We start from the raw sequence: 27,627 nt of genomic DNA on the forward strand, positions 1-27,627 counted from the left end.
CGTGGGCACCTCGGACTGTGATTTCCTTTGCACATGAGTTGTGTGTATATGTATATATATATCTATGATCTGCCTCCCTCAGGGTGGGCAGCCTTGTCTGTATATCGTGATGTGCCCAAAGATTAACTCAAATGCCACTTCGGGGCATTCATGTAAATACACATTACACGTTCACTGCACACGCTGAATGTTGAAGGCTGGGCAAGTGGGTTGGCTTCCAAACCCATTGATGGGACAATTCTGGGTCTTCCGCTCAGGCAGATGCTAACAGCTGGATGCAAGGCCTTCTCCTTTTGTGTACCCCGCTACGCTGCGCACATACCTGCCAATGTTTGCTAAGTTTGAAAGAGTGCAATCTACTCTTGTTCCTGACCTTTAGGAGATCGGGCCAATAATAAAAGCAGGGCCAATATTTTAAGATTTGAATTCCTGCAGAATTCTGTTAATCCTAATGTATACTATGAGGAAAAACACTAAAATGCATCCAACTGCCATATCTTAAGACTGAAAAGTAAAGTCTTTCTTTTTGTTCAACTCTTAGCGTCTCTTTGACTTGTGCCGGATATGCTGTGAAGTTCAACTTGTTTGTCTAAAGTTCACTTGCAGGGGGAATGTAATGGGTTTGAACTAGATATCTAAGTCCTGTTTAGCTTAGCCTAATCAGCTTGCCCAGGAGAAGAGCTCTTTTCAAAGGGCATTGATCCAGGAACTCTGTTCCTGCAAATTGTACTGTGTTTGTCTCAACTTGCAGTGGGATATATTAGCTAATTGAAGGCCCTTGTTAATTGTGTAGGTTATCTCTGGCCATCTCCGGGTAAGTGTGCATAGCGCTGGCCCCTGCCCCTTTCAGTAATTAATTTCTAAAGCAAGAGGTGCTGGGGCTCAAGCTGGACATCACATCTTTTTGACTGAGTACCCTTTCTGCTTACCGGTAATTCACAAATGTGGGAAGGGTAATTAAAGCTACAGAGCACTGCTTTGCGACTGGTCTTTCTAAATGGCATCTCATGAGGCAGAACTGAGCCCCGGAACAAAAACCAGGTTCTGGGCTCAGTGTAAACCTTGCACTCTGCTTCTGCTCAGAGACTATCTTCTTAATTTGCCCCACTTATCCCAGAGATGGACATTGGCATTAAAAGCAAGAGCCTCTTCAGAGCCCAAGCTCTCAGTTCCAAAACTGTTATTCTAGTTCACTGATTTGTGGCTGGATTTTCCAGTTACACTAAGGTGACTTTTCCTTGAACCATTCAACCCTCTAGCCCAGGCATGTTCAAAGTCCGTTTTGGGGGCCTAATCCAGCCCGTCAGCCAATATAATCTGGCCCTTGTGGCAGTATATGTTCTGAGGTAAAATCCTTTAAAAAAGCTCAACAACTTTGGGGTAAAATAGTTAAAAACAGCTCAACAACTTCAATCCTAAAAAAAACGTTTTGGTTGAAACGTCTCCCTGAGGGATGCCAGCCTTTCTGAACTGGAATTCCCTCAAGTCATTCCTGAAATAAAATGACATAATCAGTTATATTTTAAGGAATAACTTGAAGCCCCCATGCCAACTTTTTGAAGGCCCACAGCCTGGGTCTTGTCACTCAGATGCAGGCAACTGTCAACAGCAAAGATCAAAGGAGAAAGGAGCATTTAAAATCCCCAGTCTCTGTTCACACCTCAGGGCAAGAGGGAAGGACAGTTCTCTTTGTCTTGCCAATGACTCTTAACGGCCCTGTATTGTTCTTTAATGGCCCTAGCTTAGCCAGGTCGGTTTTTGCAAAGGCTACCAGGGGTCAGCAAACTTTTTCAGCAGGGGGCCGGTCCACTGTCCCTCAGACCTTGTGGGGGGCCGGACTATATTTTGAAGGGAAAAATGAACGAATTCCTATGACCCACAAATAACCCAGAGATGCATTTTAAATAAAAGCACACATTCTACTCATGTAAAAACACCAGGAAGGCCCCACAAATAACCCAGAGATGCATTTTAAGTAAAAGGACACATTCTACTAATGTAAAAACATGCTGATTCCTGGACTGTCCGTGGGCCGGATTTAGAAGGTGATTGGGCCGAATCCGGCCCACGGGCCTTAGTTTGCCTACCCAGTCCCATCACCTCCTGGCAAATAGAAGGGGAAGAAATGGAGGCAGTGAGAGATTTTACTTTCTTGGGTTCCATGATCACTGCAGATGGTGACAGCAGTCACAAAATTAAAAGACGCCTGCTTCTTGGGAGAAAAGCGATGACAAACCTAGACAGCATTTAAAAAAGCAGAGACATCACCTTGCCGACAAAGGTCCTATAGTTAAAGCTATGGATTTCCAGTAGTGATGTATGGAAGTGAGAGCTGGACCATAAAGAAGGCTGATCGCCGAAGAATTGATGCTTTTGAATTATGGTGCTGGAGGAGACTCTTGAGAGTCCCATGGACTGCAAGAAGATCAAACCTATCCATCCACTCAGGGAAATCAGCCCTCAGTGCTCACTGGAAGGACAGATCCTGAAGCTGAGGCTCCAATACTCATGAGGCCACCTCATAAGAAGAGAAGACTCCCTGGAAAAGATCCTGATGCTGGGAAAGATGGAGGGCACAGGGAGAAGGGGACGACAGAGGACGAGATGGTTGGACAGTGTTCTCGAAGCTACCAACATGAGTCTGACCAAACTGCGGGAGGCAGTGGAAGACAGGAGTGCCTGGCGTGCTCTGGTCCATGGGGTCACAAAGAGTCGGACATGACTAAATGACTAAACAACAACAAGCTCAGGAATTCCTTTGCAGCTTAATTAAACATATTTCAAATATACTGGTGCTAATGTCAAGCATAAAAGCATATGACATCTGTATGTGCACCAGTTAGACTGCCCTCCATATCCAAGAAGCCTTGGATTTGCAGTTTGATGAAGAGGGCAAAATGAGATTCTCAGCCTTCCTTTTAGAGGGCCAGATTTGATGAAGTGAACATGTGTGAGGGCCAACCATAGGATTGAAGTTGTTGAGTTTTTGTTTTTTTACAATTTTACCTCAAGGTTGTTGGGCTTTTTTTTAGGATTGATGTTGTTGAGCTTTTTGGGGGGATTTTACCTCAGGAAATAAACTGCCACAGGGGCCGGATTAAACCGACCAGCAGGCCGGATTAGGCCCCCAAAACAGACTTTGGACATGCCTGCCTTAGCATGAACTTCAAAGTTTATTCTGCAGTGCAGAAAGTAAGTGAAATGGCAGACCCAGGAGAAAGCAGTGGGGGAAGAGACCACAGACAATGAAGCATTTGGTAAACCTCTAGAGTGCCTGAGGATGGCACTGTGACCCCATGTCCCTCGACTGGCCACTGATATTGGATATAGCTGCAGTACAAACAGAAGCATTGCCTCTGAGAAACAGCCTGTGGAAACGGAGAAACAGATTGACTCCAGCTGATCTGAAGTAGCGTCTAGTTAGGACTCTCCAGGAGGGCCCCCCCCCTTGTATCTTCAAGTATTTTGGTGAATGTGATCACTGGGGATTTGAGTGCACCTGAGAGGTCAAGGTAAGTTGGCCACAAGATCAGGGCTTAAATTTGGTTCTTGGCTGGCGAAGGAATAAAGAGTGCCTCTGAACATGAGGAAAGCAGACCTGCTGCTAGTCTGCTGTCTTTTTTAAAAAGAGCACAATCCCAACAACATTCAGGCATTTGACTTGAAAAGGCTGACACACGTCTGGACTTTCCCCAGGCATTATTGGGATTTCAAAGGCAGAATTAACATGGGGGGGGGGGGGAATTTCCGAAATGCAAAGCTTTTTCCTGCATCTTAGGAAAGTCAATCGAAAAAAATTGCAATTCGGGGTTTGTCTAAAATAAGCTTTCGGGGTGATGTGGTTTTTACTTTTTGAAACATGGCAACCCTACATGAGATTTAGGCATGCCTGTCACTTATTCAAAGAGCCGTAAAGACTGTTATTTAAGCATGATATTTGTCGGCCACATCACAAGATATATATAACATGGACTTGGGAGGTCGTAAGGTAAAGGTAAGGGGACCCCTGACCATTAGGTCCAGTTGCAGACAACTCTGGGGTTGTGGTGCTCATCTCACTTTATTGGCCAAGGGAGCTGGTGTACAGCTCCTGGTTCATGTGGCCAGCATGACTAAGCCGCTTCTGGAGAACCAGAGCATCGCACGGAAACGCTGTTTGCCTTCCCGCCGGAGTGGTACCTATTTATCTACTTGTACTTTGACGTGCTTTCGAACTGCTAGGTGGGCAGGAACTGGGACTGAGCAACGGGAGCTCACTCCGTCGCGGGGATTTGAACTGCCGACCTTCTGATAGGCACAAATACACTTGGGTTGAGGTACTCTTGAATAACATTTAAAAAAAAGACAATTACCTAAAGTTAGCAGGGGTTCCAGAGAACAAGCATTGATTGCTAAGACACGGAAGAATCCACATTTAATTGTACATGTATTTTTTCTTCCCTGAGCACCAGAACCAAGTTGAATGGGGGACAGTTACTTTTTGTTGTGTAGAAAATGTGCAGAATCCTTATTTGAGCCTTGAGACACAAGACCAAACAAGGCAAGGAGGGTTGGAGACTTATGAAAGGATTCCCCATGTCAGCTTGCTGTTGTTGCTTTAAAAAAAGAAAAAAAGAAATACAGCAATGGAGGGAAGGCCACACACACTTTGAATTTGATTGGGGCAGCAGATCCCTTTCTCTGTGAGCCACATGCTTCATTCTAATTTCTATTTATTGAGAGTAAGTGATAAACGGTGGGCTGAAGCAACTCACAAGGAAACATGATCCTAGGTGCTTGTTAACTGTAGAGTCGCCAGCCAGGCAGTATTTTTACTGCTCTGCCCTGGAAAACTATGTTCTGTCAAGGAACTAGCCTTGGGATCTGAAAAGCCAGTGAGGTCCACATTCTGGGGGAGTTCAGATGATTTCTACAGGTTGAAAGAACACACAGGTAGGTGTGGGTGGGTGTCATGAGGCTGCAACATAAAGCTAGCCCCTTTTCTCACTGCTTGTGGGTACCGGCCTGGGGGGGGGGAGGCACATGACATCAGACAAACATGAAATCGGACAAACTAGTTGGACAAACAGCTCCAAGACAAGGAAGCACTTTGAACAGTCACGTGAAACACAAAGATTACAATAAAGAAAATGGTCGATATATTTAAAGTTGGACCAACTCACACTTAAAGCACATGACCGCCCCTCTCCAACACCCCACCCCACCCCACGAAAAATCCTGGGAACTGTAGTTTGCTAAGGATGCTGGGGATTGTAGTTCTATGAGAGGGAACTACAGTTCCCAGGATTCTTTGGGGTGTGTGTCATGTGCTTTAAATGTGCATTGGACATAGTGGCCTAGTGGAATGCGGCCTGGTCCAGGGTGGATCGTGACAGGAGCAGTACCACCATGCAGGTATATGGTAAAAGATTAAGAAAGTGGGGTCCTGGATCTGAAAAGATTGAAGATACCTGTTTCAAATGCATGCTGTCGATCTGCCCAAGGTTTTTTCAGCTGGAGATTCTGGGCCTAGGTTGGACCTTCCTTCCTGTGGGTTAATATGGCAGGAGGGAGCTAGTTCTGTACCTGCAGCAGTGTGGCCTGGCAAATTTCTATTGAGGCTTCTTCTAGCTGGTGGCCTTTTGCTTAATTGTTTTCTCCCTGCCCCCCCCCTATTTTTTGTTTGTTTGTATGTTTACAGTGGCTTGTGCTTCTTGGCTACAGGCCCAGCCATCCATCTTTCTATCTATCCAATTTAATGAGTGCTAGGTAGGACTTCAATAAGGAAACAAGTCGTTAAATAGTCCACTGGCAGGAAATAGGAACCTAATTAATAGGCCTCTTCAGGAATGCCATGAACAAGGAGATAAGCAATTAAAAGTGCCGATAGCCAGGGGAAAAGGGAGCTATGTTCAATGGGCTTTATTTTGCCTCTGTGTGGGCAAGATTCTAATACATATTCACCCAGAGCCTCTGGGTGAATATGTATTAGAATCTTGCCCACAGGGATGGGGTTTGTGGGAATGTGGGATAAAAAAACTTCCCCGTACAAGGCTGTCTTCAGATGTCTTCTAAAGGTTGCATAGTTATTTATCTCCTCAGCTCGGGGGTCGCATAAATCCATACCCTCCAACATTTCTCCGATGAAAATAGGGACGCCCTAAGGAAAGGTGCGCTGCTCTGGTTCGCCAGAAGCGGCTTAGTCATGCTGGCCACATGACCTGGAAGCTGTACGCCAGCTCCCTCAGCCAATAAAGCGAGATGAGCGCCGCAACCCCAGAGTCGTTCGCGACAGGACCTAATGGTCAGGGGTCCCTTTACCTTTACCTTTAAGGAAAAGTGGGACATTCCAGGATCAAATTTATTGAAAACGTGGACGGCTTCTGTAAATCGGGCTGTCCCTGGAAAACAGGGACACACGAGGGTCTGGGATGGGATATGTGGAATTGTAACGAAGGATATAAAATTAATGTGCATGTCCCGTGGAGCTATTGTTGAAATCCCTCTTCATGCTGCTTGCAGAAGACCAGAATGGGCACACCTCTGGGGAATAGTGTAGCCCCTGAGCACATAAGGCAATCCTGACATGTGGTATAAGGGAGAGAGAAATTGCAGGGTACATATTATTCTGGGGGAGGGTCAAGTCTGCCGCTCCTCGAGCGCGGAGAATGTAATCTCGGCATTCCCTTTGTGCGAATCCTCGGGTGGCTGTACCATCGGCCGGCACTACGAGATGGAGCTGCAGGGTTGCAGGAACCATCTGATACTTGACCAGCTGCCCAGAAGGGCGAGTGCCAAAGCCGAGAGAGGACGATGCTACCTGAAGAACCCTCCGGTCCTCAGGTTTCAGCATGACCATTTGAAGGGAACAGCAGCTGTTCTGCCAACAGGCAGCAGCTCGGCCTGAAAGCTCCCACTTGCGGGGCAAGTCTGAGGGGAGCGGGGGGAAAAGACTTTTTCTTTGGGATATTGCTCACTCCATTGAACAGTAAGTAGGCGACGGAAACCCCCACCTACCCCCAAAGCTGGTGCCTTGCAGAGCTTTTGCGCCTCGGAAATGCCTTGTTGCTCTTTCTCTCAAGAAGCGGCTTGACCTCCACCTTATCTTTTGCGTGGCTGATTATTCTTGCCTGGCTTTTTGACTGGCCCATGGAGAGTTATGTGCTGTTGCTGCTGCTGCTGCTGTGACATCTTTGGCTAAAACACTGTTTGGCTGTGGCTTCCTTTTCCCCGCTTTCCCCTTAAACCAGATAAGCACCAGCTTCCTTCAGCCATATTAGAAAGAAAGAAAGAAAAACATGGGTGGGTCGGGGTGGCGGACACTGCTGCGGGGAGTTGTTGTGGGTGGGTGGGTGGTGTACACAGGGGCCATAAACAAAGCTGACAGGAGGAATGGTGCGACCAAGATTTAAGCGGCACCAGCCTGCGAAGGAGCTGCTAATGGCTTGTGAGAGCGGCAGGGCTGTAAGGCGAGATGGGCTGGCTGACACCATCTTCTCCAAGCTCCAGGGGATGACTAGAATCTTGGCTTTCGCACCAGAAATGCGCCCAGCTCTTGCCGTCTTCAACTATCACTCTAAATATAAACCCAGGCCGCACACAGGGCTCTTAGCCACTTCTTGCTAGGGCAATGTTCAGAGACACTTAACCCTGAAAGCTGGATACCGCTTGTGGCAATTCACTGCCCGAGACATTTGGAGATGGGCCGGAATTCAAGCCGTTTGGACCTGGAAGTCTTTCTCTCTCCCCCCACCCCCGATCCTTGATAATGTGTGCCCTGGCAGTGATTTCTTGAGCAATAGGTAGGGAAAGGCGCTTTGCCTATGCTCAGAGGCACCCTTCTCTATGTCGTTTACTTTGCACATGCTCCAGCGTTGGGTTCCGCCACCAGAAACAGTTTATGGGACTGTAAAAGTCCTGGTTTTGAAAATAATACAACTGAACGTGATCGGAAGACGAAAATGAGTTTTCTGACTCAAGAATATCGGTTCGTTCGCCTTTTCGCACCAATATTTCCCGAATTGCTTAGCAGACCTGACGTCTCGCTGTTTTGCCTGTTTGCTCAGAACGTCTTAAGAGCTTAAAGTGGAATTGGTGGGCCTATTTTCTGCCGCCAACCCTCCCCTTTGGCTCATCGATGGAGGAGGGATACGGTTTCGATGTGTCGCCCAAGGGCTTAGACTCCATGATGCACCAAGCAAGGACACACTGCATTTGAAGTGGAGACACTGATGCAAGATCTCTCAGCAAAATGCAGGGGCAGGAGAGAGAGAGAGGGGAAGGAGAAAACATGTTTGAACGCTCCTGTAATGCCAGATCTTGAGTTTGTGGTGAAAAGGGCGGGTTTTTTTTCCACGGGACAAGGCTGTCCTTGTTGGCCCATGGGAGCTTCCTTTCAGACTTGCGAGTCTCACGAAAATAAAAGAAAGTTAGCTTCTGGGTGTATGCAAGATGTTTCCGACATCAGGTGCAATCCTTACTTTTGGAAATAAGGGGTGCCAGGGCCGAAGTCGCATCTTTCCACCTTCTTGTCATTCTAACCCCAGGTCGTTAGAGACTCATTGAGGTTGTCTGTAGGAAGGGCACTCTGTGCATGGTCAGAGGCACTTGTTTTTTTCTTAGCACATTTTAGGGCTGAGCAAAGGCACGGGAAATTGGTTCTAAGTGCAGCAAGCCGCAGGTCAGATAATGCGCTGCTCCTTATGATGTATATTTAGCGAAAGCAGCTGGAGGTACAATATATGGACCTATTAACTGTATGAGCTTATGTAAAGGCATATACCACTTCAGTTGGCATGGCTTTTTTCAAAGATCCATGGGAACTTTAGTGTGATGAAGGATGTTGTTGTTGTTGTTGTTGTTGTTGTTGTTGTTGTTGTTGTTTTATTTAAAGAATTTATAAACTGCTTTTTCATAGAATCATAGAGTTGGAAGGGACCCTGAGGGTCATCTAGCCCAACCCCCTACGAGGCAGGAATCTCCGCTAAATAAATCCATGACAGATGACCGTCAAGCCTCTGCTTAAAAAACTCATCAGAGGTTTGAAAGAAGTTTCTAACAATAATAGAACAATATAGTGAAACAATTCAGTAGAGCAATACAACAGCGAAAACTGAAGGTGGTTAACATCAAATTTATAAAAAAATTAACAAGACAACCGTGAATAATAGCCTAAAACCCCAGAGTAAACGAAACAATTCCTCCAAAAGCCTGGGAGAAAGGTGGGTTTTGACTAGACCGGGGGTCTGCAACCCGCGGCTCCGGAGCCGCATGCGGCTCTTTTGCACCTTTGCTGCGGCTCCGGGCAGGGCCGGTGCGTTTAGCGCCGAAATGTAGGGGCCGCTGCGCCGCGCTGCTGGCCCGCCTGCGCCCACCTACTTCTCTACCTTGCCAGCGGCTGTGCTGCTCATGCGTGCCTCGTTTCGTGCCAGCGCAGGCGCAGCAGCAGACCGCAGCAGCTTCCCTCCTTGGCGCCTGTCCCGGCGCTTGTGTTTGGCTGCTGCTGGTGGAGCTGCTGGCTGCCGTGATTTGACGAGGCGCGACGACTCAACGAGGTAAGGAGGCAGCTGCGGGCTGGGCCAGGGGCGGCGGGCGGCAGGCGAGGGGGAAGCCCTCTTTTAAAAAAGTGGAAGGGCACAGCTCCAGGACACATGGCAGTCTGCGAAGGAAAAGGAAGCCCGGCTGTTCAGCTAAGGGCGGCCCAACGGGATGAGATGGGCGCGGGAAAAAGCTCAGGGGACGACCGGTCCCGGGCTCTGTTTCGGGGGCGGGCAGGAGACTTCCCTTAAGCAGCGTGGCAAAAGGGGCCCGAGCATGGGCGTACCGACGGGGGGCAGGAGGGGGCAGCGGCCCCCCTAGAACCCCCTGCCCCCCTAGAAGCGGGAGTCCCATGGACTGAAAGAAGGGTTTTATCCATTCTGAAGGAATGTTTTCCCGCGCCTGTAGGGGGGACGTGATCAGCCCCCTGCTTCAGCCCCTCTCAGCTGCCTTGCCCAGCCCCTCTGCTGGCCAATAGTGATTGGGGCAGTGTGCATGCTGTGTGCTTTTGCATAAGTTTGCTAAACTTTTAGGGTTGCATTTGTGCTGTTCATGGGGCGGAAGTATTCTGGGGGGTTGGATTTCCCCTTCAAGATTTGCCCCTGCAGCGTCAGGCGTTCGGACGGTTCCTTTAATAAAGTGCTTGTTGTTTGGCTGGGGGGGGGGGGGAGCGTTTCGTGATATTTTGCCATTTTGCCTTCATTACCTGCTCTTCATTACCTGTCTAAATTGTGCTATGAGCTTCTGGGTGTTTATATTTTTGTGGGCCGCAATGGTTTTGCGGCTCCCAGGTTTTTTTTCTCTCTTCGGAAATGGGTCCAAGTGGCTCTTTTTGTCTTAAAGGTTGCAGACCCCTGGACTAGACGATACAAGGCCAACATTTCTGTCCACACCTGTAGGGGGAGAGAATCCCAGAATCTGGTATACTCACCAAGACGGCCGTCTTGCATCCCAACGCAACAAGCTATATTCGTTGGTGATGTTGCAGCAAGGAACTCTTCCCAGTCGATGTCCAGGATGGCTAATATGGGGAGAGGCACTTCTGACGGGAGCATCTGCTAAGACCAGGCATAGGCAAACTCCGGCCCTCCAGATGTTTGGGACTACAATTCCCATCATCCCTGACCACTGGTCCTGTTAGCCAGGGATGATGGGAATTGTAGTCCCAAACATCTGAAGGGCCGGAGTTTGCCTATGCCTGTGCTAAGATAGTATTTCTTTAATTAATGCACATACCACTTATGCGAACAAAAGACTGGTTTGCAGAACTCTAGCGGCAGTGTTTTCTATTAGCTGTCGTTTCTGGACGGACTTCAAGGCTAGTAGCCCCATGCAGAGAGCATTGAAATGAATCTGCTGGAGATCTCTAGGCTTCTCACAGAACTGTGGCTTCCAAGTAGCAATTTCCAGTGGGGTTCCCGTGGCTTCCCAAAGGGCAGTTAATGACCATTAAACCAGTTTAATTTATACATATGTCCAGAGAGCTTGCTTTTACAGTTCAGAAGGTATTGCAGTTTTCTGGCTATAACGTGGGGCCCTTGACAGCAGTAATTTCACAATTAATCTGTCCAGAATGTCTCCCCTCACCCGCTCTGTGGCCTACAGGCATTGCAACTGCATGACAGAAAGCAGGAGATGCCTTTTTCCAAATGACATGTATGGTATTGTGAGGGCTTTTTGTGTGTGGTGGTGACGGTGGAGGTTAGGCTGTATGGTGCCTGGTTCCATTCTAATTCCTGGATTCAGTAAGTGTTAAAATCTAACAGAGGATCCCATTGTTGAGTTAGCCATGGCCCCTAAGCAACATGGGTCCTTATTATAAGGAAGTGGTTCTGTGCCACAGGGCAAATGGGTGGATCCCCTTCTTCACTTGGTGGGTAATGAGAAGCAAATACTACTACTACTACTACTACTACTAATAATAATAATAATAATAAATTTATTATTTATACCCCCACCCATCTGGTTGGGTTTCCCCAGCCATTCTGGGCAGCTTCCAGAAAAATATTAAAAATACAATAAAACATCAGACATTAAAAACTTCCCTAAACAGGACTGCCTTCAGATGTCTTCTAAAAGTCAGACAGTTGTTTATTTCCTTGACATCTGATGGGAGGGCGTTCCACAGGGCGGGCGCCACTACCGAGAAGGCCCTCTGCCTGGTTCCCTGTAACCTCACTTCTCGCAGTGAGGGAACAGCCAGGAGGCCCTCGGAGCTGGACCTCAGTGTCCAGGCTGAACGATGGGGGTGGAGACGCTCCTTCAGGTCTAGTGGGCCGAGGCCGTTTAGGACTTTAAAGCTCAGCACCAACACTTTGAATTGTGCTCAGAAACGTACAGTGGTACCTCTGGTTACAAACTTAATTTGTTCCGGAAGTCCGTTCTTAACCTGAAACCGTTCTTAACCAGAGGTACCACTTTAGTTAATGGGGCCTCCCACTGCCGCTGTGCCGCCGTTGTGTGATTTTTGTTCTATCCTGAGGTAAAGTTCTTAACCCGAGGTACTACTTCCGTGTTAGCGGAGTCTGTAACCCGAAGTGTTTGTAATCCGAGGTGTTTGTAACCCGAGGTACCACACATACTGGGAGCCCATGTAGGTCTTTCAGGACCGGTGTTATATGGTCTCAGCAGCCGCTTCCAGTCTACCAGTCTAGCTACCACATTCTGGATTAGTTGTAGTTTCCAAATCACCTTCAAAGTTAGCCCCACATAGAGTGCATTGCAGTAGTCCAAGCGGGAAATAACTAGAGTTTTGTGTGAGCTAGGCCAGAGACAGGCTGAAGTGAGCAGCCAGAGATGGAGAGCCATGCTTGATTTCTGCTGGAATCCAAGGCAGTGACAATGGGAGAATCCAAGACCTTCTGGGGTGTTCATGGTGTGAGCCCTTCCGTTGTAGGCTCAGGTTGTAGATATGTGTAAATAAACCACATATCCTAAGACACCAAGGTCTACTATGCTGTCCCTTATTTGGAGGAAATCGAACATTGCGTTAGCGCCTGGAAGCCCCTGAGTCTTGCACTGGTTTGAGATTGGGAGGGCGGGCAACAATATTTTAGTCAATGTTACAGCTGCAAGAAATGATTTACCCATCTTTGTGTGTGAAAGGCATTTAATTCACCAGTTGATTTTGGAATAGATACAGTAACTGAGGGCCGGGGAAGGCTTCCACTGACCATGCAATCTCGAAAACAAGGAAGGGTCTAATATGAATTCATGTAATATATGAATGGTGCAGTCCTATCCAGGTCTACTCAGAAGTAATTCCCATTGATTTTAGAAGGGCTTGCTCCTGGGTAAGTCTAGGAACTGCAGTCTCCTACCATCAAAATTGCATTTGTAAACAAGATTTTCAGAGTGCTTGTGTGTGCCCTCTGATGCAGATATCTGCTTTCAAAGTTACCTCTCTCTGGCTAAGTCTATTACAGGAGTATTATTAACTCCTCTGCCCCCTCTACTCCTTCAAGCCACATTTAAAGGCCCAGTTGTACACAAACCTTACCATATCTGGGTACAAGGCTGACATGATGCATTGTGGTTGTCCCCCCCAACATGGCTTCTATTTGCAAAAATGTGAGAACAACATACCGGTAGCCATCACTGTATCTCATTTGCTTTCAGGGGCAGCTTTTTACCGGGTTGGCATTCTTGGGAAGAGACTCTTCTGGAGTTTCATGATAATGAACTTGGATCAGGCCAAAGGTCCATTGAGTCCAGTGTTTCTAACATTAGCAAGATATGTTTCTCTGGAAAACAGAGCCAACCCCTGCAGCATTTAGCATTAGGGGGGGGGGGAAATCCCAGCAAAAAGCCTCCCATCAGTGCCCATGGGAGCTTTTTCTTACTACTAACAGGAGCACATGGTGAGGGAATACCATGGGGAGGTTTAAGCCTTCCCCTGACCTCCCCACATGCTGTAATCTTGATAACAATTGCCCTCCCTTACCTAGCATTATTAAAAAAACAAACCAGTAACATGATTTTTAATCATGTTGGTGACATAATGTGCAGTTAAGGTCCTTAAAAAACAGTCTGTGGCCATTTCTGCACTTTGTATTGATGAATTCCATGTTTTCTGAAGATGTACATACCAGTAGTTTTTTTGGGGGGGCAGGTCTTGGGGCAACCGCCAGTATGTCGAATCCTGTTTCATTTTGATTTTTGTTGTTTTTATATATATTTTGTATACTTTTAAAACATTTTAATATTCTTAGCTTCCTTGAGTTCACAATGTTTTTGGGTTGTTTTTTAATTAAATAGAACAAATCGTTTTTTAAATGAATGGAACAAATATTGAAACACTGCCAGCTTTTGAAATCAGCATTTATTCAAATTTTGCAGTGATGTTCCTCAGCCAAGTAACCCAAATATGCATTTGCTAAAGTGCCCATAAAAAACCTTTTAGTCTGCAAAAATGCATTATATTAGACAAAACTGCTTTGCAAAAATGTGTGTTTTACACAAAATTACATACAAACAAAAATGTGCATTTTAGGAGAAATTCTCGCTAAAGTGTTGGTGAGAGTTTTCACGAGGACTTATAAAAAGAACTTGCAAGCTGATGAGGAAATGTGGAGAACTGGGGGAGAAATGAGAAACTGAGAAGAACCAAAATTGACAGAGTCTCCCATCCCTATTTCTAGTAATGCTCCTTTTGTTTCCCTGACCGTTGATTCAGAAATGGCAAAGCGTTGAGAGGGAGACCTCACTCAGTGGCAGATGACCTGCCAGCGTGAAGAACGCCCCAGCTTCAATCCTGGCCGCTCACAAATTTGAAAAGACGTAAGAGTTAGCTTATTTATTGGGTCGTAGTTCAGACCCTGCCACTCAAAGCCACTTCCCCAGGGTGCGTTTACAATGAAAGTACAAATCCAATTACCGTAACAGTGCAACAAAAGTAATAAAATGCACAGGACAAAATTGACAGCAACAAAATCTAAAACAGCAGATGGCAGAGCAGCATTAAAAACGGGGGACATAAAATTTAAAAATGGCAGAGGAGTTGGAGGCGGCAGGAATGAGCTAGATGCGATCGGTGGTCTGATGCAGTACAAGGCAGCTCCGTATATATATAGTTAGCTGTCCTTTTACGCTTTTTAGTTCCTGGTAGGAAGGCAGGGTGGCCCCCTGTCCTGAACTACAGAGGAGAATTTCTCTATTAGAAGGTGTGCTCTGTTTCAAGGGCTGTTTGGCCCAAGTCTGGATTTCGGATAAAAGAATCATAAGCGGAGAGATCAGCGGCCTTGAAGTTGTGCACCAGCACAAGGGCAGCAGATTGAGCCAGTACGTAGGGCCAGCCTGCCCATGAGGCAGAGTGAAGCAACTGCCTTGAGCGGTAGAATCAGATGGAGTGTCCCATCCTGGCCACCACGGGGGTCATCCGGTGGCAGCAGCGGCAGCTTGGGGCCTCATCTTGCGTAACTGTCAGAATATCTCGGCAGAAGCTGCCGCAGCTGCGTAATCCCAGTAAATGAGGCTTTGATGGGGCAGCGACAGCACCTTTCCGTTTTGCCTCAGGATAGACCACCCCTGTGCATGGGTCTAGACGTGGCCTGCCCCACAGGGTGCGACTGCAATGCTGGCTTCCTGGCGGTGAGGTCATTGCTGCTTACTCAGAGCTGGGAATGGGCGGCAGCAGGAAGGTCAGTGTGGTGCAGGCACACCGGCGAGCATGGCAGATTAGCTCTGCCAGTATGTCCAGTATGACTTCTCCACCACTTCACCCCGGCTCTGGCCCTCTGCATAAACAGTATCTTAGGTCAGGCTTCCTCAACCTCAGCCGTCCAGATGGTTTTGGCCTGCAACTCCCATGAACCCTAGCTAGCAGGACCAGTGGTCAGGGATGATAGGAATTGTAGTCTCAAAACATCTGGAGGGCCAAGGTTGAGGAAGCCTGTCTTAGGTCATCTATACCTGTATACCTGAAGGAGCATCTCCACCCCCATTGTTCAACCCGGACACTGAGGTCCAGCTCCGAGGGCCTTCTGGTGGTTCCCTCACTGCAAGAAGTGAGGTAACAGGGAACCAGGCAGAGAGCCTTCTCAGTAGTGATGCCCACCCTGTGGAATGCCCTCCCATCAGATGTCAAGGAAATAAACAACTATCTGACATTTAGAAGACATCTGAAGGCAGCCCTGTTTAGGGAAGTTTTTAATGTTTGATGTTTTATTGTGTTTTTAATCTTTTTTTGGAAGCTGCCCAGAGTGGGGAAGCTCAGCCAGATGGGTATAAATAATAAACTATTATTATTATTATTATTATTATTATTATTATTATTATTATTATTATTATTATTATTATTATCATCATCATCATCATCATCATCATCTGGCCATAGTCTTCCTCACTATTGTGAGATTCGTTGTATTTCTAGTAAAATTAAAGTCATTGCTAAAGTCACACACATATATTACCATGTGGAAATGCTGTTCAAATCTGTGCCCTTTTGGGGAGGGGGCAGGGGGGCAATGTGTATGTGGCCACGCTAGTTCTAGCCCTGCTTGTTTAGAAACAGCCTCCTGCAGTCTGGATACCTCTAGTTGTTTTGGAATGCAATTTCCACGAGTCCCAACATCCTAGGATTATTTGAACTGTGGTCCAAAACTCTCTAGGGCACCAGGTTGGGGGAAGGCTGGTTCAAAACATTTCTATTGCAGTGTCAAGGCTTCGGGAAAGCTACCTCCCCCCCCCCCGCCCCCAGTTGCAGCAAGAGCAGAGAAAGCAAGGTAGAGTCCTTTTTTTTAATGAGCTTTATTCAATCCTAATAGCGAGAAAGAAAAGAATAAAACAAGCCTCAACAATGGCGTTGCTCCAAACTGGGTTCCTCCTCCCTTCTCCCTAGCAACAGTTTTTGGTGGCCACCCGTGGTCAAATGTCTTTGAGTCCTTTGTTCCTGTACTCTTAACGAACGGCGCGTTCTGTGAGAAGGGGGGTCAGAAATACGTTCCAGTGACAACGTGTCATCTTCTAACTACACTTCCCAACTTTTCTGTTTGTCTCTCTCTCTCTGAGCTGTGACTTTCCTCAAAGTCCTGCTGTAATTCAAGGCTGTCTCCTGCAGCATCAGGAGAAGGGGGGATGGGTGATGTCCACCATTCCTCCTCCATCTCGCCCCCTAGAGTCCGACCCCTGACATGCAGTTTTCCTTAAAATTGAGATACAGCGGTACCTTGATTCTCAAACTTAATCCGTTCCGGAAGCCCACTCCAAAACCAAAGCGTTCCAAAACCAAGGCGTGCTTTCCCATAGAAAGTAATGCAAAATGGATTAATCCGTTCCAGGCTTTTAAAAACAACCCCTAAAGCAGCAATTTTAACATGAATTTTACTGTCCAACGAGACCATTGGTCCATAAAATGAAAGCAATAATGTACGGCAGTCACACAACCAATCAGTCAATCAATCAATCAGTAGCTGAACTGGGTTCCACACAGTCAAAAAAACAAAACAAAAAACCGCAAAAACAAAAATGCAAAATAAATAGCAAAAACAGACAGACCTTAGTGTAACACTCAAATTGGAAGCGTGGCACTCAAAACGGAGCATGTTCGGCTTCCAAAAAAGTTTCCAAAGCAGAACACTTCTTTCTTTCTTTTTTTATATATAAATAATTTTTTATTAGTTTTTACACATATTTTCCAGCATAACATCCTTTTAAACATCATTTCGATTTTTTGGGGCTATCACAGCCTGAGACTTCCTTCAACCTCAACTGATGGTTTTCTAAAGTCTTTCTAATTATGCATTTTGTTACTATAGTTATTGCTATAAACTCAAATTTCCAATACAGTACATCTATTCTTAATTCTCTTGGCAATAATTTATAAATTACCCATTACAAAACTTCTTTTAACCCTACAAGTGATGTCAATTCAGAACACTTATTTCTGGGTTTGCAGTGTTTGGGTTCCAAGTTGTTTGAGTACCAAGGCGTTTGGGAACCAAGGTACCACTGTAATATATATTAGCATATGCTAATGTCTGCATATCAAACTGCTGGCAAACTGTAGAGAACTGCCTCATTCCTATGCAGAGGTGGATTTAGGGCCATGCAACCATTTGCCCCACACAAGGCATAGGTCCCAAGGGGGGCACCTTCCCCCCTCCTTCCCTAAGCCTAGTAATCGCTAGGCAGCTAAATGGTTGGTGATTCGTTCTCCACTGACTGCGTATGATCATATAGGAATTATCCACACAGAATCAGAACAAAGGGCAATCGGGTTTTCTGCAGATTGCTGTTTGTTCTGATTTAGTGCTAAAGAGTGTTTTTTGGGGGGTGTGGGAGTGGAGGGGAAAAGCAAAACCGATCAGATGCGTTCCGAGAAAGCGTGGGACCAGCAAAAAAAATGCTTAGAGTGGTTGCTTGGTTCTCGAACTTAATCCGTTCCAGGAGTCCCTTCGACTCCCGAAACCGTTTAGAAACCAAGTCGCAGCTTCTGATTGGCTACAGGAGCTTCCTGCACGCAAGCGGAAGCCACATCAGACATTCAGCTTCTGAAAAACATTCGCAAACTGGAACACTTACTTCCGGTTTTGCGGCGTTCTGGAGCCGATTTGTTTGGGAGGCAAGCTGTCCGAGTACCAAGGTATCCCTGTGCTTTCTAGGCATGGACAAGCAAAAGTGTGGATGAACCCCACGTGTTTCTGTGTATGGAAGTCCCTACAATGTATGCAGGGAATGGGATGTTGTACGTGTGTGTGCATTTTTACATGGCTGTGTGTGTGTGTGTGAGAGAGAGAGAGAGAGAGAGAGAGAGAGAGAGAGGGTGACCCCCCACACACTTTGGTTTCGGCCCCACCCACCATGGACCATGGCCACGTGGTCCCCAGAGGGTTCACCACAAGGGGATGCAGCCCCGCCCTGCCCTAGAAGGATGATCACAACCTAAAGGTCTTCTTTGGCAATCACTTGTAGCTGATTAAGATTGTCTTCCATAAACAGGGTTTTGAAATGGAGTCCGTCAGTGACTGTGGAGGCCAATTCTGGATCCACACGTCCTTCCACAGTAGGTTTCCGGGCAGGAGTTGATCATGGTGAGGGTTTGCCAAGCGTGCCTTCCTCTTAGCACGTTTCTCCCTTTCGTCCTGAGTTCGAGCATCTTCAAAACCCATGACACCTTTTTAAAAGCCTGTTCTCCAACTGGAGCACTCGCAGTCAAGTGTTTCTCAGTTGTCGGTGTTTATACTACATTTTTAAAGATTTGCCTTGAGAGAGTCTTTGAACCTCTTTAGCTCAGTGTTTTTCAACCACTGTTCCGTGGCACACTAGTGTGCCGCGAGATGTTGCCTGGTGTGCCGTGGGAAAAATTGAAAAATTCAAGAGAATTACTTTATATATAGTCAATATAGGCACAGAGTTAATTTTTTTTAACATTTTCTAATGGTGGTGTGCCTCGTGATTTTTTTCATGAAACAAGTGTGCCTTTGCCCAAAAAAGGTTGAAAAACACTGCTTTAGCTGACCACCAGCATTAGGCTTACCATTTTTAAGTTTGGAGTAGAGTAGTTGCTTTGGAAGACGATAATCAGGCAGCCGCACAAACTAAAGGTATTCTCTCCATAACACATGCCCATCAAAATGGCAGGCATTTCACTAGTGGTTGTGTAAACTGACTGCAATCACAACAAAGTGTATGAAATGGAGTGGGGTGGGGGGGCATGCATTTCTACTCCAACATCAAATGCATCCGTCTACAAATCACCAGAAAGTTCCAGAAAGTTTGTAATATTTTGCATTATTCTTCCAGATGAAGAGTTGAGGTGTGGTCATTGTTGCACTGATATTTGCTGGGCAGTTATGGGAAATGGAGCGATGAAAGATAGAGCTTTAAGAGATCTGTTTTCATCAAGTGCTCTACTCCAGTCTTAAGCACACTTACTTGGAAATAAATCTCACGGATTTCACTAGCTCGGAGTTCCTTCTCAAGCATTCTTAGGACTGTTGCTTTAACTTCCTTCTGCCATGTATACATTTGTGTACAATATACTCTGCAATTTAGGACGCCTCAAGACTGGCAGGATTATGCTCTGTGCTGTTGCTTTTTAAACCTCTGTTCCGGATGGGCCTTTTAATACGGGCTCTTGTTTCACCTCCCAGGATAAAATTCTCTCCAGCTAGCCGCTAAGTCAGCTTCCTTCAGGGCGTCAGATAATCCCGGAAAGTGGAGGGAGGTCCTTTGTGCAAGTTTCAAATCAGGAAGTTTGAAGGAACAAAGTATGCCATCAAAACCGCAGAAGGAAATGGACTCAGCCAAGTGGCATTGGGTTACAGGGACAATTTTAGGTGTGAGAGAGGTCTGTATTTTCAAGCTACCTTTTAACTCAATGTTTAAAATGTGTGGTGCCTGAAGTTCAAGCCCAACTGGAAACAGTACCCTCTGCCATAGCGACCTTATCACTTTTTCCTAGCTGTGTGGCCCAGTTGTAGTAACACAATCATGAAAAAAATGGCATGTTGTCAGTAGTGAGACTAGTTAGGCATGTTCCAGCACTCTTTGATCTAAGTTTGCTTAGAGCCCTTTAGCACTCCTGAGGCTTTGCTTCCCAACAATTAGCTGGAAAATGGCGATTTCACAAAGCATTTTATATATCACTTAGTTGTTCAGCTGTGTTGTCGTCAAAGCTAAAATTAGAAAGTTTATCCAGAAGTAAGTATTATTTAAAGGTCCCCATCAATATGAATTAGTAGCTTCCTTCTCGCAGGTTCTGCCCTTTTGCTTTCTTTCTGTGCAGTGCATCATAGCTGATGAATTATGTCTTAATTAGTCAGTTCCTATCGCCCATAGGGAGGACTAACGGGAAATTCATTACTATTGCCCTACTCCATTGAACATCAAATGGAAGAAGCAACAAGGAGGAAGCTTTTAATTAGAAGGACAGTAGCCTAGAAAAGCTTCAACAGCACATTGATTATATACCCTGGATACGCTATAATTGTATTTCAGCTGGGAAAAACCTGCCGCATATCAAGTTTGAAAAAAGGCCATGGGGAACACAGGAAACACTGAAATGCAACAGATTCTCCAGTTTGCTTCCAGGCTACACTAGGACTCTTTAGCGCTGCCAATACATTGCTCTTTTACAGTCAGCTGAGATGGAATTATAACAGTGGCCCTGCATAATTTGTGATTTAGTGCTATGTCCCCCATTCTAGTCTTGCATTGCCGGTCCTCACAATAAAGTCAAAAGTCAGGTCACATTATTGACATGAAGCCTCCCAGTGTGATCTGAAGTGTCTTTCCTCAGAAATCAGTCCAGTGAGACTTCCAGCAGAATCCTAACTAGGTCTACTCAAAAGGAAGCCCTACTGAATTTAGTGGGGCTTGCCCTTGGGTAAGGAGAGTTAGGATTGCAGCCTTAATCCCTAGAGAGTGTGCTTTGTTAATGTCCTGAACTGCCCTGTACTTACTTGCTTCCTAAACTCAAATGCCACCTGCCCCTGCAGAAATCCTTCACATCTTGATTTCTGTGTCCCCACCCTCCGGTCTTCCCCATTGACAACCCTCCCATGGTGCAGTCTGTACTGTCGACATCATTTCCCCTCCCACTTTTCTCTTTCTCCATTTCACATCCAGCCAGGAAAAGCCAGACAGGCTGAGTATTATTTTATTAATAGTAATTAGGAGGGTTTCCCCCCGCCCCCCCCCCTGCAGAACAACTGTCCTCACAAAGCTGGTTCTATAAAGATAAAATGCTCATCAGTTACAAAAATTGTCATAAAACCATGTACAGCCATAAGAACCGACCAGCATAATATAATCTAAAACCAGTGTTATCTCCTACTTCCCACTGTGTTTCCCCTTCACTTTCCTTGTTGCAATAAATAAATAAATGCTAGCCTTTGGGGAAGTGGGCTTGTTGCTCAAGAGCTCCAAATCGGCTTTAATTGTTTAACCAGAATTTGCTGGTATAGGATTGAATCCCACCTGAAAATTGCAACAGTTTGAAAGCTCCCTTAGGGCTTATCTGCACTCATTTTTTTGCCCCATGCTTTCTAGGCACAGGTACACGTTTTCCTGGTCCATGTTCTGAGAGTCCCACCGCTTTCCCCAGGTAACCTTGGATCTTTACCACTGAATCAGAGCAAATGGCAATTCTAGTTTCCCATGGATTGCTGTTTGCTCCAATTCAGCAGTAAAGAGTAGGGTTTTTGTTTTTTTGTTTTGCAGGGAAAGCACCAGGGCAAAAAGAGAAAAAGTGCTCGGATCTGTAATAGTTTTGTATTGTTGTTATAGCAGTTTGCACTGTATTTAATCTTTCTTTTAAGATTTTATTAAGACTTTTCATAATGCATCACAGTAGAGTAACAAATGAATCTGTCAGGAAACCCCCCTCCCCACGGCTGGTAGGATCGTGGGAGCGTCTGCAGTATAGAGAACCCCAGAAGCTGATTACCAGTTCGTCCTCCCCCTCAAGCACCGGAAGCACCGGAGTCAGAGGCAGGAAGGCAGTGCAGGAGCTCTGAGAGGATCGCAGAGCCTCAGCACTGTGGGGATAGCAGGGAACGGGGTCAGGTTCCCACGCTCCGAGGGTGCAGACAGGAAGGACGTAGAGGGGGGAGGCGGGGGTTCAGAATCCTGCGCCTCTTTTGCTGGACAAAGAACAGGAAAGAGTCATTCCTGGACTCTGCAGAGTGAGGAGATGGACGTTGAAACTTTTGCTCCACTGTAAATAAGGTGCACAATAAAGAACTTAGCTTAGAAGGTCTGCGTTTGGCTGATTCTTCATGAGCAACCACTGAACGTCCTTACAGAATCTAAGAAACAAGAGGAAAAGAGACGAATATAAAGTCCTCCTTCATGGGTAGATCTTAGCTTGTCCCACCCAGAGACATCAACTAACTATCACCTTCACCAAATTCATCAGCTAACCATCACCTGTATTTATCTGTCTATTCTTTTCGTATTTTAAGCATTTTCATGTATGCCGCCCAGAGCTTTGGTTATGGCATAACATAGAAATACATTTAATAGCAATATATAAAATCATCCCTTGTGTGGCAATGATATGGGGTGGGGGGGGGGGAGAGAGACCTGGGAGCTTTCCCCTCTGGCGATAATTGCAGCTTGAGGGGATGTTGTTGGGATTGTGGCCGGAGAGGGAAGAGTTAAACCTCTCCACGCCATGCATTGCAGTCCCAGTGACCCCAGATTTTAAATGGGCAATCGTGTCATTAAAGTAACATCTGGTTTGGCCCTGAGTGACGCCAGCCACATGCCACAGGAAAGTAGTAGTAGTAGCAGCAGCAGCAGCAGTAAATAGTTACAATCATAATAATGAATTTGCAGAGTCTTTCCAGCTGGCCCAGATCAAATGTTCATTCCATTATCTCAAATGCCCGAATGTGGATATAATCAAAATCCTATCCCCCCAATAAAATACTCCCATGGTTTTCTTTTCTTTTCTTTTTTTCTAATAATTTCTAATAATTTTGTATTAGATTCCCCCCACAAATTTTAAAATTGTTCAATTCAATTTCAATATAATAATTTATTACATTTTGACTTCGCATCCTTATACCCATGATGTTCCTGTTGTAATCCTTTCTTTGCTGCCATAACTACCATTTATTTTCTAATTTATATTACAATCATTTATTTATTCTCCTTCCCTTGCCTATAGTTCAAATCCTGCTTGCATTTTCATTTGACTATATGTTTTTTCTTAAATAGTCCAGAAATAATCTCCAGCAACATTTCCGTCTCATTGATCTCTTATTTTTGCAGTCAGCTTCGCCATCTCTGCATAGTCCGGTAATTTAAAATCCCATGGTTTTATTTTCTCAGCATGTGTTGTTGCCGGTTCTTGATCCTGGGATGGGTGTGAGTCTGTTATGGGGCATTCGAGGGCCAGAGCTGGATGCTAGCTGTGGTCAGGGCAGTGCCCGAGCTCAGTATGCTTCTGTACTCTCCAAAATACTTCTCAGATCATACTAAAGATACTTGGGCAACACCCTAATTCTCATGCCAAAAATTACTGCCTTCCCCTCCCCGGCATTAACTACAGATCTCCTCGACATTTATTTTCTCTGCGATGACCTCCACCTATCCCAAAGCCAAGATGGTGGTTTTGGTTTTAAAAACCAGCAATAATTAGAAAACAAAACCCATAACGATCTGCTAATAACCCACGGCTCAGAAAATATAGTTCATCATCTGCAGCGTGTGAAATGGCAGGCTCTGCTTGCGTAGACTTAAATGAGGAAGGGCTGGCTGCTAGAATGGGGGCAGAGGCGTACATAGGGGTCCAGGGCAGCTGACAAATGGCACAGCGGCCAGCCTGGAATCTGCACCTGGCATCGCAGGACAACTGCCAGGCTCCAGTGCCCCAGCAGGCTGAGTGCCCAAGAGCCTCCACATGGGGCAGCTGGGCCTGAGTGCTTCCATTTTAATCGCCCCAGTGCCCTGGAGCATTGTGGGAGCTTAGAATGCCGTTTTCCAGCTGCCCCGGAGCAGCCCTGATGACGGTGAGCCGCAGCCCTGTTTCCATCTTACATGCGTCTTCCTCCTTCTGCCTCTTCCTCTTCTTCCTTGGGAGGAATGGCCTGAGTCATCTTGTTGCTGAAACCTGACGCTTTCTCTGATGGTCCACAGCAGCTGGAGAAACTGCCAAGTACAGGAGGCTGCCCAAAAGCTGCCTGGCTGTGTATTGGAGGCAGGATCCCACTGGGAGCTGCCGCCACCATAGCAGCGTACCTTCCCCATCAACATTTCTCCAATGAAAATAGGGGCGTCCTGTTTCATCATCATCATCATCATCACCATCACCATCATCATCATTTTATTATTTGCATGCCACCCATATGACTGGGTTTCCCCAGCCACTCTGGCCAACTTCCAACACATATAAAAACACAATAAAACATTAACAAAACTTCCCTATACAGGGCTGCCTTCAGGTATTTTCTAAGTTTGTAGAGTTGCTTATCCTTAGCTTGGGGACCGCATAACTCCACACCGTTCAACATTTATCCGATGGATATAGGGACGTCCTAAGGAAAAGTGGGACATTCCAGGATTAAATCAGAAACCATCATGGCTTCTGTAAATCCAGGACTGTCCCTGGAAAATAGGGACACTTGGAGGGTCTGTAGTTGTCTGAATGCATCCAGTCAATGTATGAATGAGCTTGTAAGGTAAAGGGCCCCTGGATGGTTAAGTCCAGTGGAAGGTGACTCTGGGGTTGTGGCGCTAATCTCGCTTTCAGGCCAAGGGAGCCGGCGTTTGTCCACAGACAGCTTTCCGGGTCATGTGGGCAGCATGGCTAAACTGCTTCTGGCGCAAAGGGACACCGTGAGGGAAGCCAGACTGCACGGAAACACCATTTACCTTCCCACCGTAGCAGTACCTATTTATCTACTTGCACTGGTGCGCTTTCGAACTGCTAGGTTGGCAGGAGCTGGGATTCGAACCACCGACCTTCGGATTGGCAAGCCCTAGGCTCAGTGGTTTAGACCACAGCGCCACCTGCGTTCCTATGAATGAGCTTGTAGTGGAGTACAGTCTGGTGCAAAATGAAAATTTCCCCCTCCTCCTTCTTGTCTTTGCAGCCTCCCCACCATTGCCCTGTGGCACCAGGCAGAATAGGCCCAGGAGCAGAATGCAAAGATGGCAGCCCCGCCACCATACATCCCTGGTCCAGATTGCCTGCGCCCGTTCACCCGCGAGTCCCTCCAGGAGATAGAGAAGCGGATCGCGGAGCGAGAAGCCGAGAAGTTGAAGCCTAAGCATGAGGAGATTCACGATGAAGAAAAGGAGGCCAAACCCCGCAGTGACCTGGAGCAAGGGAGAAGTCTCCCGATGATTTATGGGGACCCCCCTCCAGAGCTCATCGGGGTGCCTCTGGAAGACTTGGACCCATTCTACAAAGATCAGAAAGTAAGCAGGAAGAGTTGGGTAGGAATTATTGGGAAGCGAATAACTGAACCACTGCTTTGAAGTTGTTACTGCTTTTCCCCCAATCAAGCAGTGCATAATATTTTAGGAAATACAAATAAATAAATGTGAGCTAGCATTGTACCAATAGACCACCAGTCCTTTGAGGCTGTCCTGGGTTGCTTGAACAGTGAAGGTGACCTGGGAATGGCTCAGACTGAATGCTCGTATACAGGACAACATCAATAAAAGCTATGGTGTTCTTTTTTTTTTATCGGTTAATTATCGCCCTTGAAATGTCCATATTGGCTCACCCATCCACTAATGCACCAGTTTACTAGTGTTGAGGGAAACAAAGATGGCACCTTAGGAAATATTCTGTGAAACCAGAAAGTGACTCATGACTAGAAATCAGAATGTGATCCTTGGATGAAGGGTGGTATAGCTATTTAAATAATAATAATAATAATAATAATAATAATAATAATAATAATAATAATAATGTATAAGGTCTGGAAGCCTGGAGATAAGCAGGCAATTGAGCTGAGAAAGAGGCAAGGCTTCAGTCTGAGAACAGGTCAGTATTCACTGTTTACTCAAGTAAAGGTAAAGGGACCCCTGACCGTTAGGTCCAGTAGCGGACGACTCTGGGGTTGCAGCGCTCATCTCGCTTTACTGGCCGAGGGAGCCGGCGTACAGCTTCCGGGTCATGTGGCTAGCATGACTAAGCCGCTTCTGGCGAACCAGAGCAGCGCACGGAAACGCCGTTTACCTTCCCGCCGGAGCGGTACCTATTTAACTACTTGCACTTTGACGTGCTTTCGAACTGCTAGGTTGGCAGGAGCAGGGACCGAGCAACGGGAGCTCACCCTGTCAAGGGGATTCAAACCGCCAACCTTCTGATCAGCAAGCCCTAGGCTCTGTGGTTTAGACCGCAGAGCCACCCGCGTCCCTGTTTACTCAAATAGTGATGCTCAAACTAAGGAACCTGGGGCTGAATCAGAAGCATCTATATTGTGCTTATCCCACACAGATTCCCCCCCCCCCCAATTCTTGTCTCACCCTTAATCTTGACAAAAGTCAAGTTCTCTCCCCAGTTTTGGTAAAATTATGAACAATTCTCGCATCTTGTATGCTTTATTGTACCCATAAACACCACATAAACAATTCATATCACTATTAAAATAAATATGCTTTTATAAAATTTTGCTGCAGAAATACAGTGTGGCATATAATATGCATATTTTGTTACGTGTCCAGCTGGCCATAGTCTCATAGACGCTTCCAAACGCCGCATTATGCTCAGGGGGAGCTGCGAGTCCTCATTCGGGTTCCAACATAACACAAGTTTGCAGGCTAAGTCGTTGTTTTGAAAGAGTACTTGCCATGACTTGAGGTTAATAGCAATGTCTGTTTCTCCCTTCCTTAGACATACATCCTCCTCAACAAAGGAAAGTCCATTTTCCGGTTCAGTGCCACCCCTGCTCTATATATGTTGGATCCTTTCAATATTGTCCGGAGAGGTGCCATCCAAGTGCTTATACATTCATATCCTTTGCACTCGCTGAGAACACGCATGGTATGGCTTCACTTGGGAGGAAACTGTGGGGTTTTGCTGATGCCATAGTCATTACTGTAGGACCAGACGGGGACAGCTGCGGATCTCAGTCAGTATTATAATAATTTATACCCTGCCCATCTGGCTGGGTTTTCCCAGCCACTCTGGGTGGCTTCCAACAGAATATTAAAAACACGAAAATATAATTCTGGGACTGGAGACTAAACTGGACGAGGCTGTCACTGGATCTCTTGCCTGCTTACATTTCCTGTAAAAAGCAGCCCAAGATTCAGGTCAGGGCCATGGTGTTGGTGGTGTGATGGATAATAATAATAATAATAATAACAACAACAATAATAATAACAATAACAATAATTTTATAATAATTTATTTTTTTATACCCTGCCCATCTCGCTGGGTTTCCACAGCCACTCTGGGCGGCTCCCAACAGAATATTAAAAACACGTTAAAACATCAAACTCTATAAACTTCCCTAAACAGGGCGGCCTTCAGATGTCTTCTGAAAGTCAGATAGTTGTTTATTTATTTGACATCTGATGGGAGGACGTTCCACAGGGCGGGCGCCACCACCGAGAAGGCCCTCTTCCTGGTTCCCTGTCACCTCGCTTCTCGCAGTGAGCAAACCGCCAGAAGGCCCTCTGAGCTGGACCTCAGTGTCCGGGCAG

At 46.2% G+C, this 27,627-nt stretch overlaps 1 protein-coding gene across 2 annotated transcripts in view; it reads left to right on the forward strand.

Annotated features, from left to right (window-relative positions):
* Nucleotides 1-3,449: 3,449 nt before the first annotated feature.
* Nucleotides 3,450-27,627, forward strand: part of LOC117058283 (sodium channel protein type 4 subunit alpha-like) — a 98,765-nt gene continuing 74,587 nt past the window's right edge. The window contains exons 1-3 of one of the 2 annotated variants that reach the window (XM_033169348.1): nucleotides 3,450-3,512; nucleotides 25,059-25,386; nucleotides 26,813-26,931. In XM_033169348.1, coding sequence (XP_033025239.1) covers nucleotides 25,117-25,386; nucleotides 26,813-26,931 — 389 coding nt within the window. In that variant the 5' untranslated portion in view covers nucleotides 3,450-3,512; nucleotides 25,059-25,116. Of the gene's footprint in view, nucleotides 3,513-6,801; nucleotides 6,968-25,058; nucleotides 25,387-26,812; nucleotides 26,932-27,627 lie in introns of those variants that run through there. The other variant, XM_033169347.1, reaches the window with a different exon arrangement.

Source organism: Lacerta agilis, chromosome 14 (genome assembly GCF_009819535.1).
Source record: "Lacerta agilis isolate rLacAgi1 chromosome 14, rLacAgi1.pri, whole genome shotgun sequence".
Lineage (NCBI taxonomy): Eukaryota > Metazoa > Chordata > Lepidosauria > Squamata > Lacertidae > Lacerta > Lacerta agilis.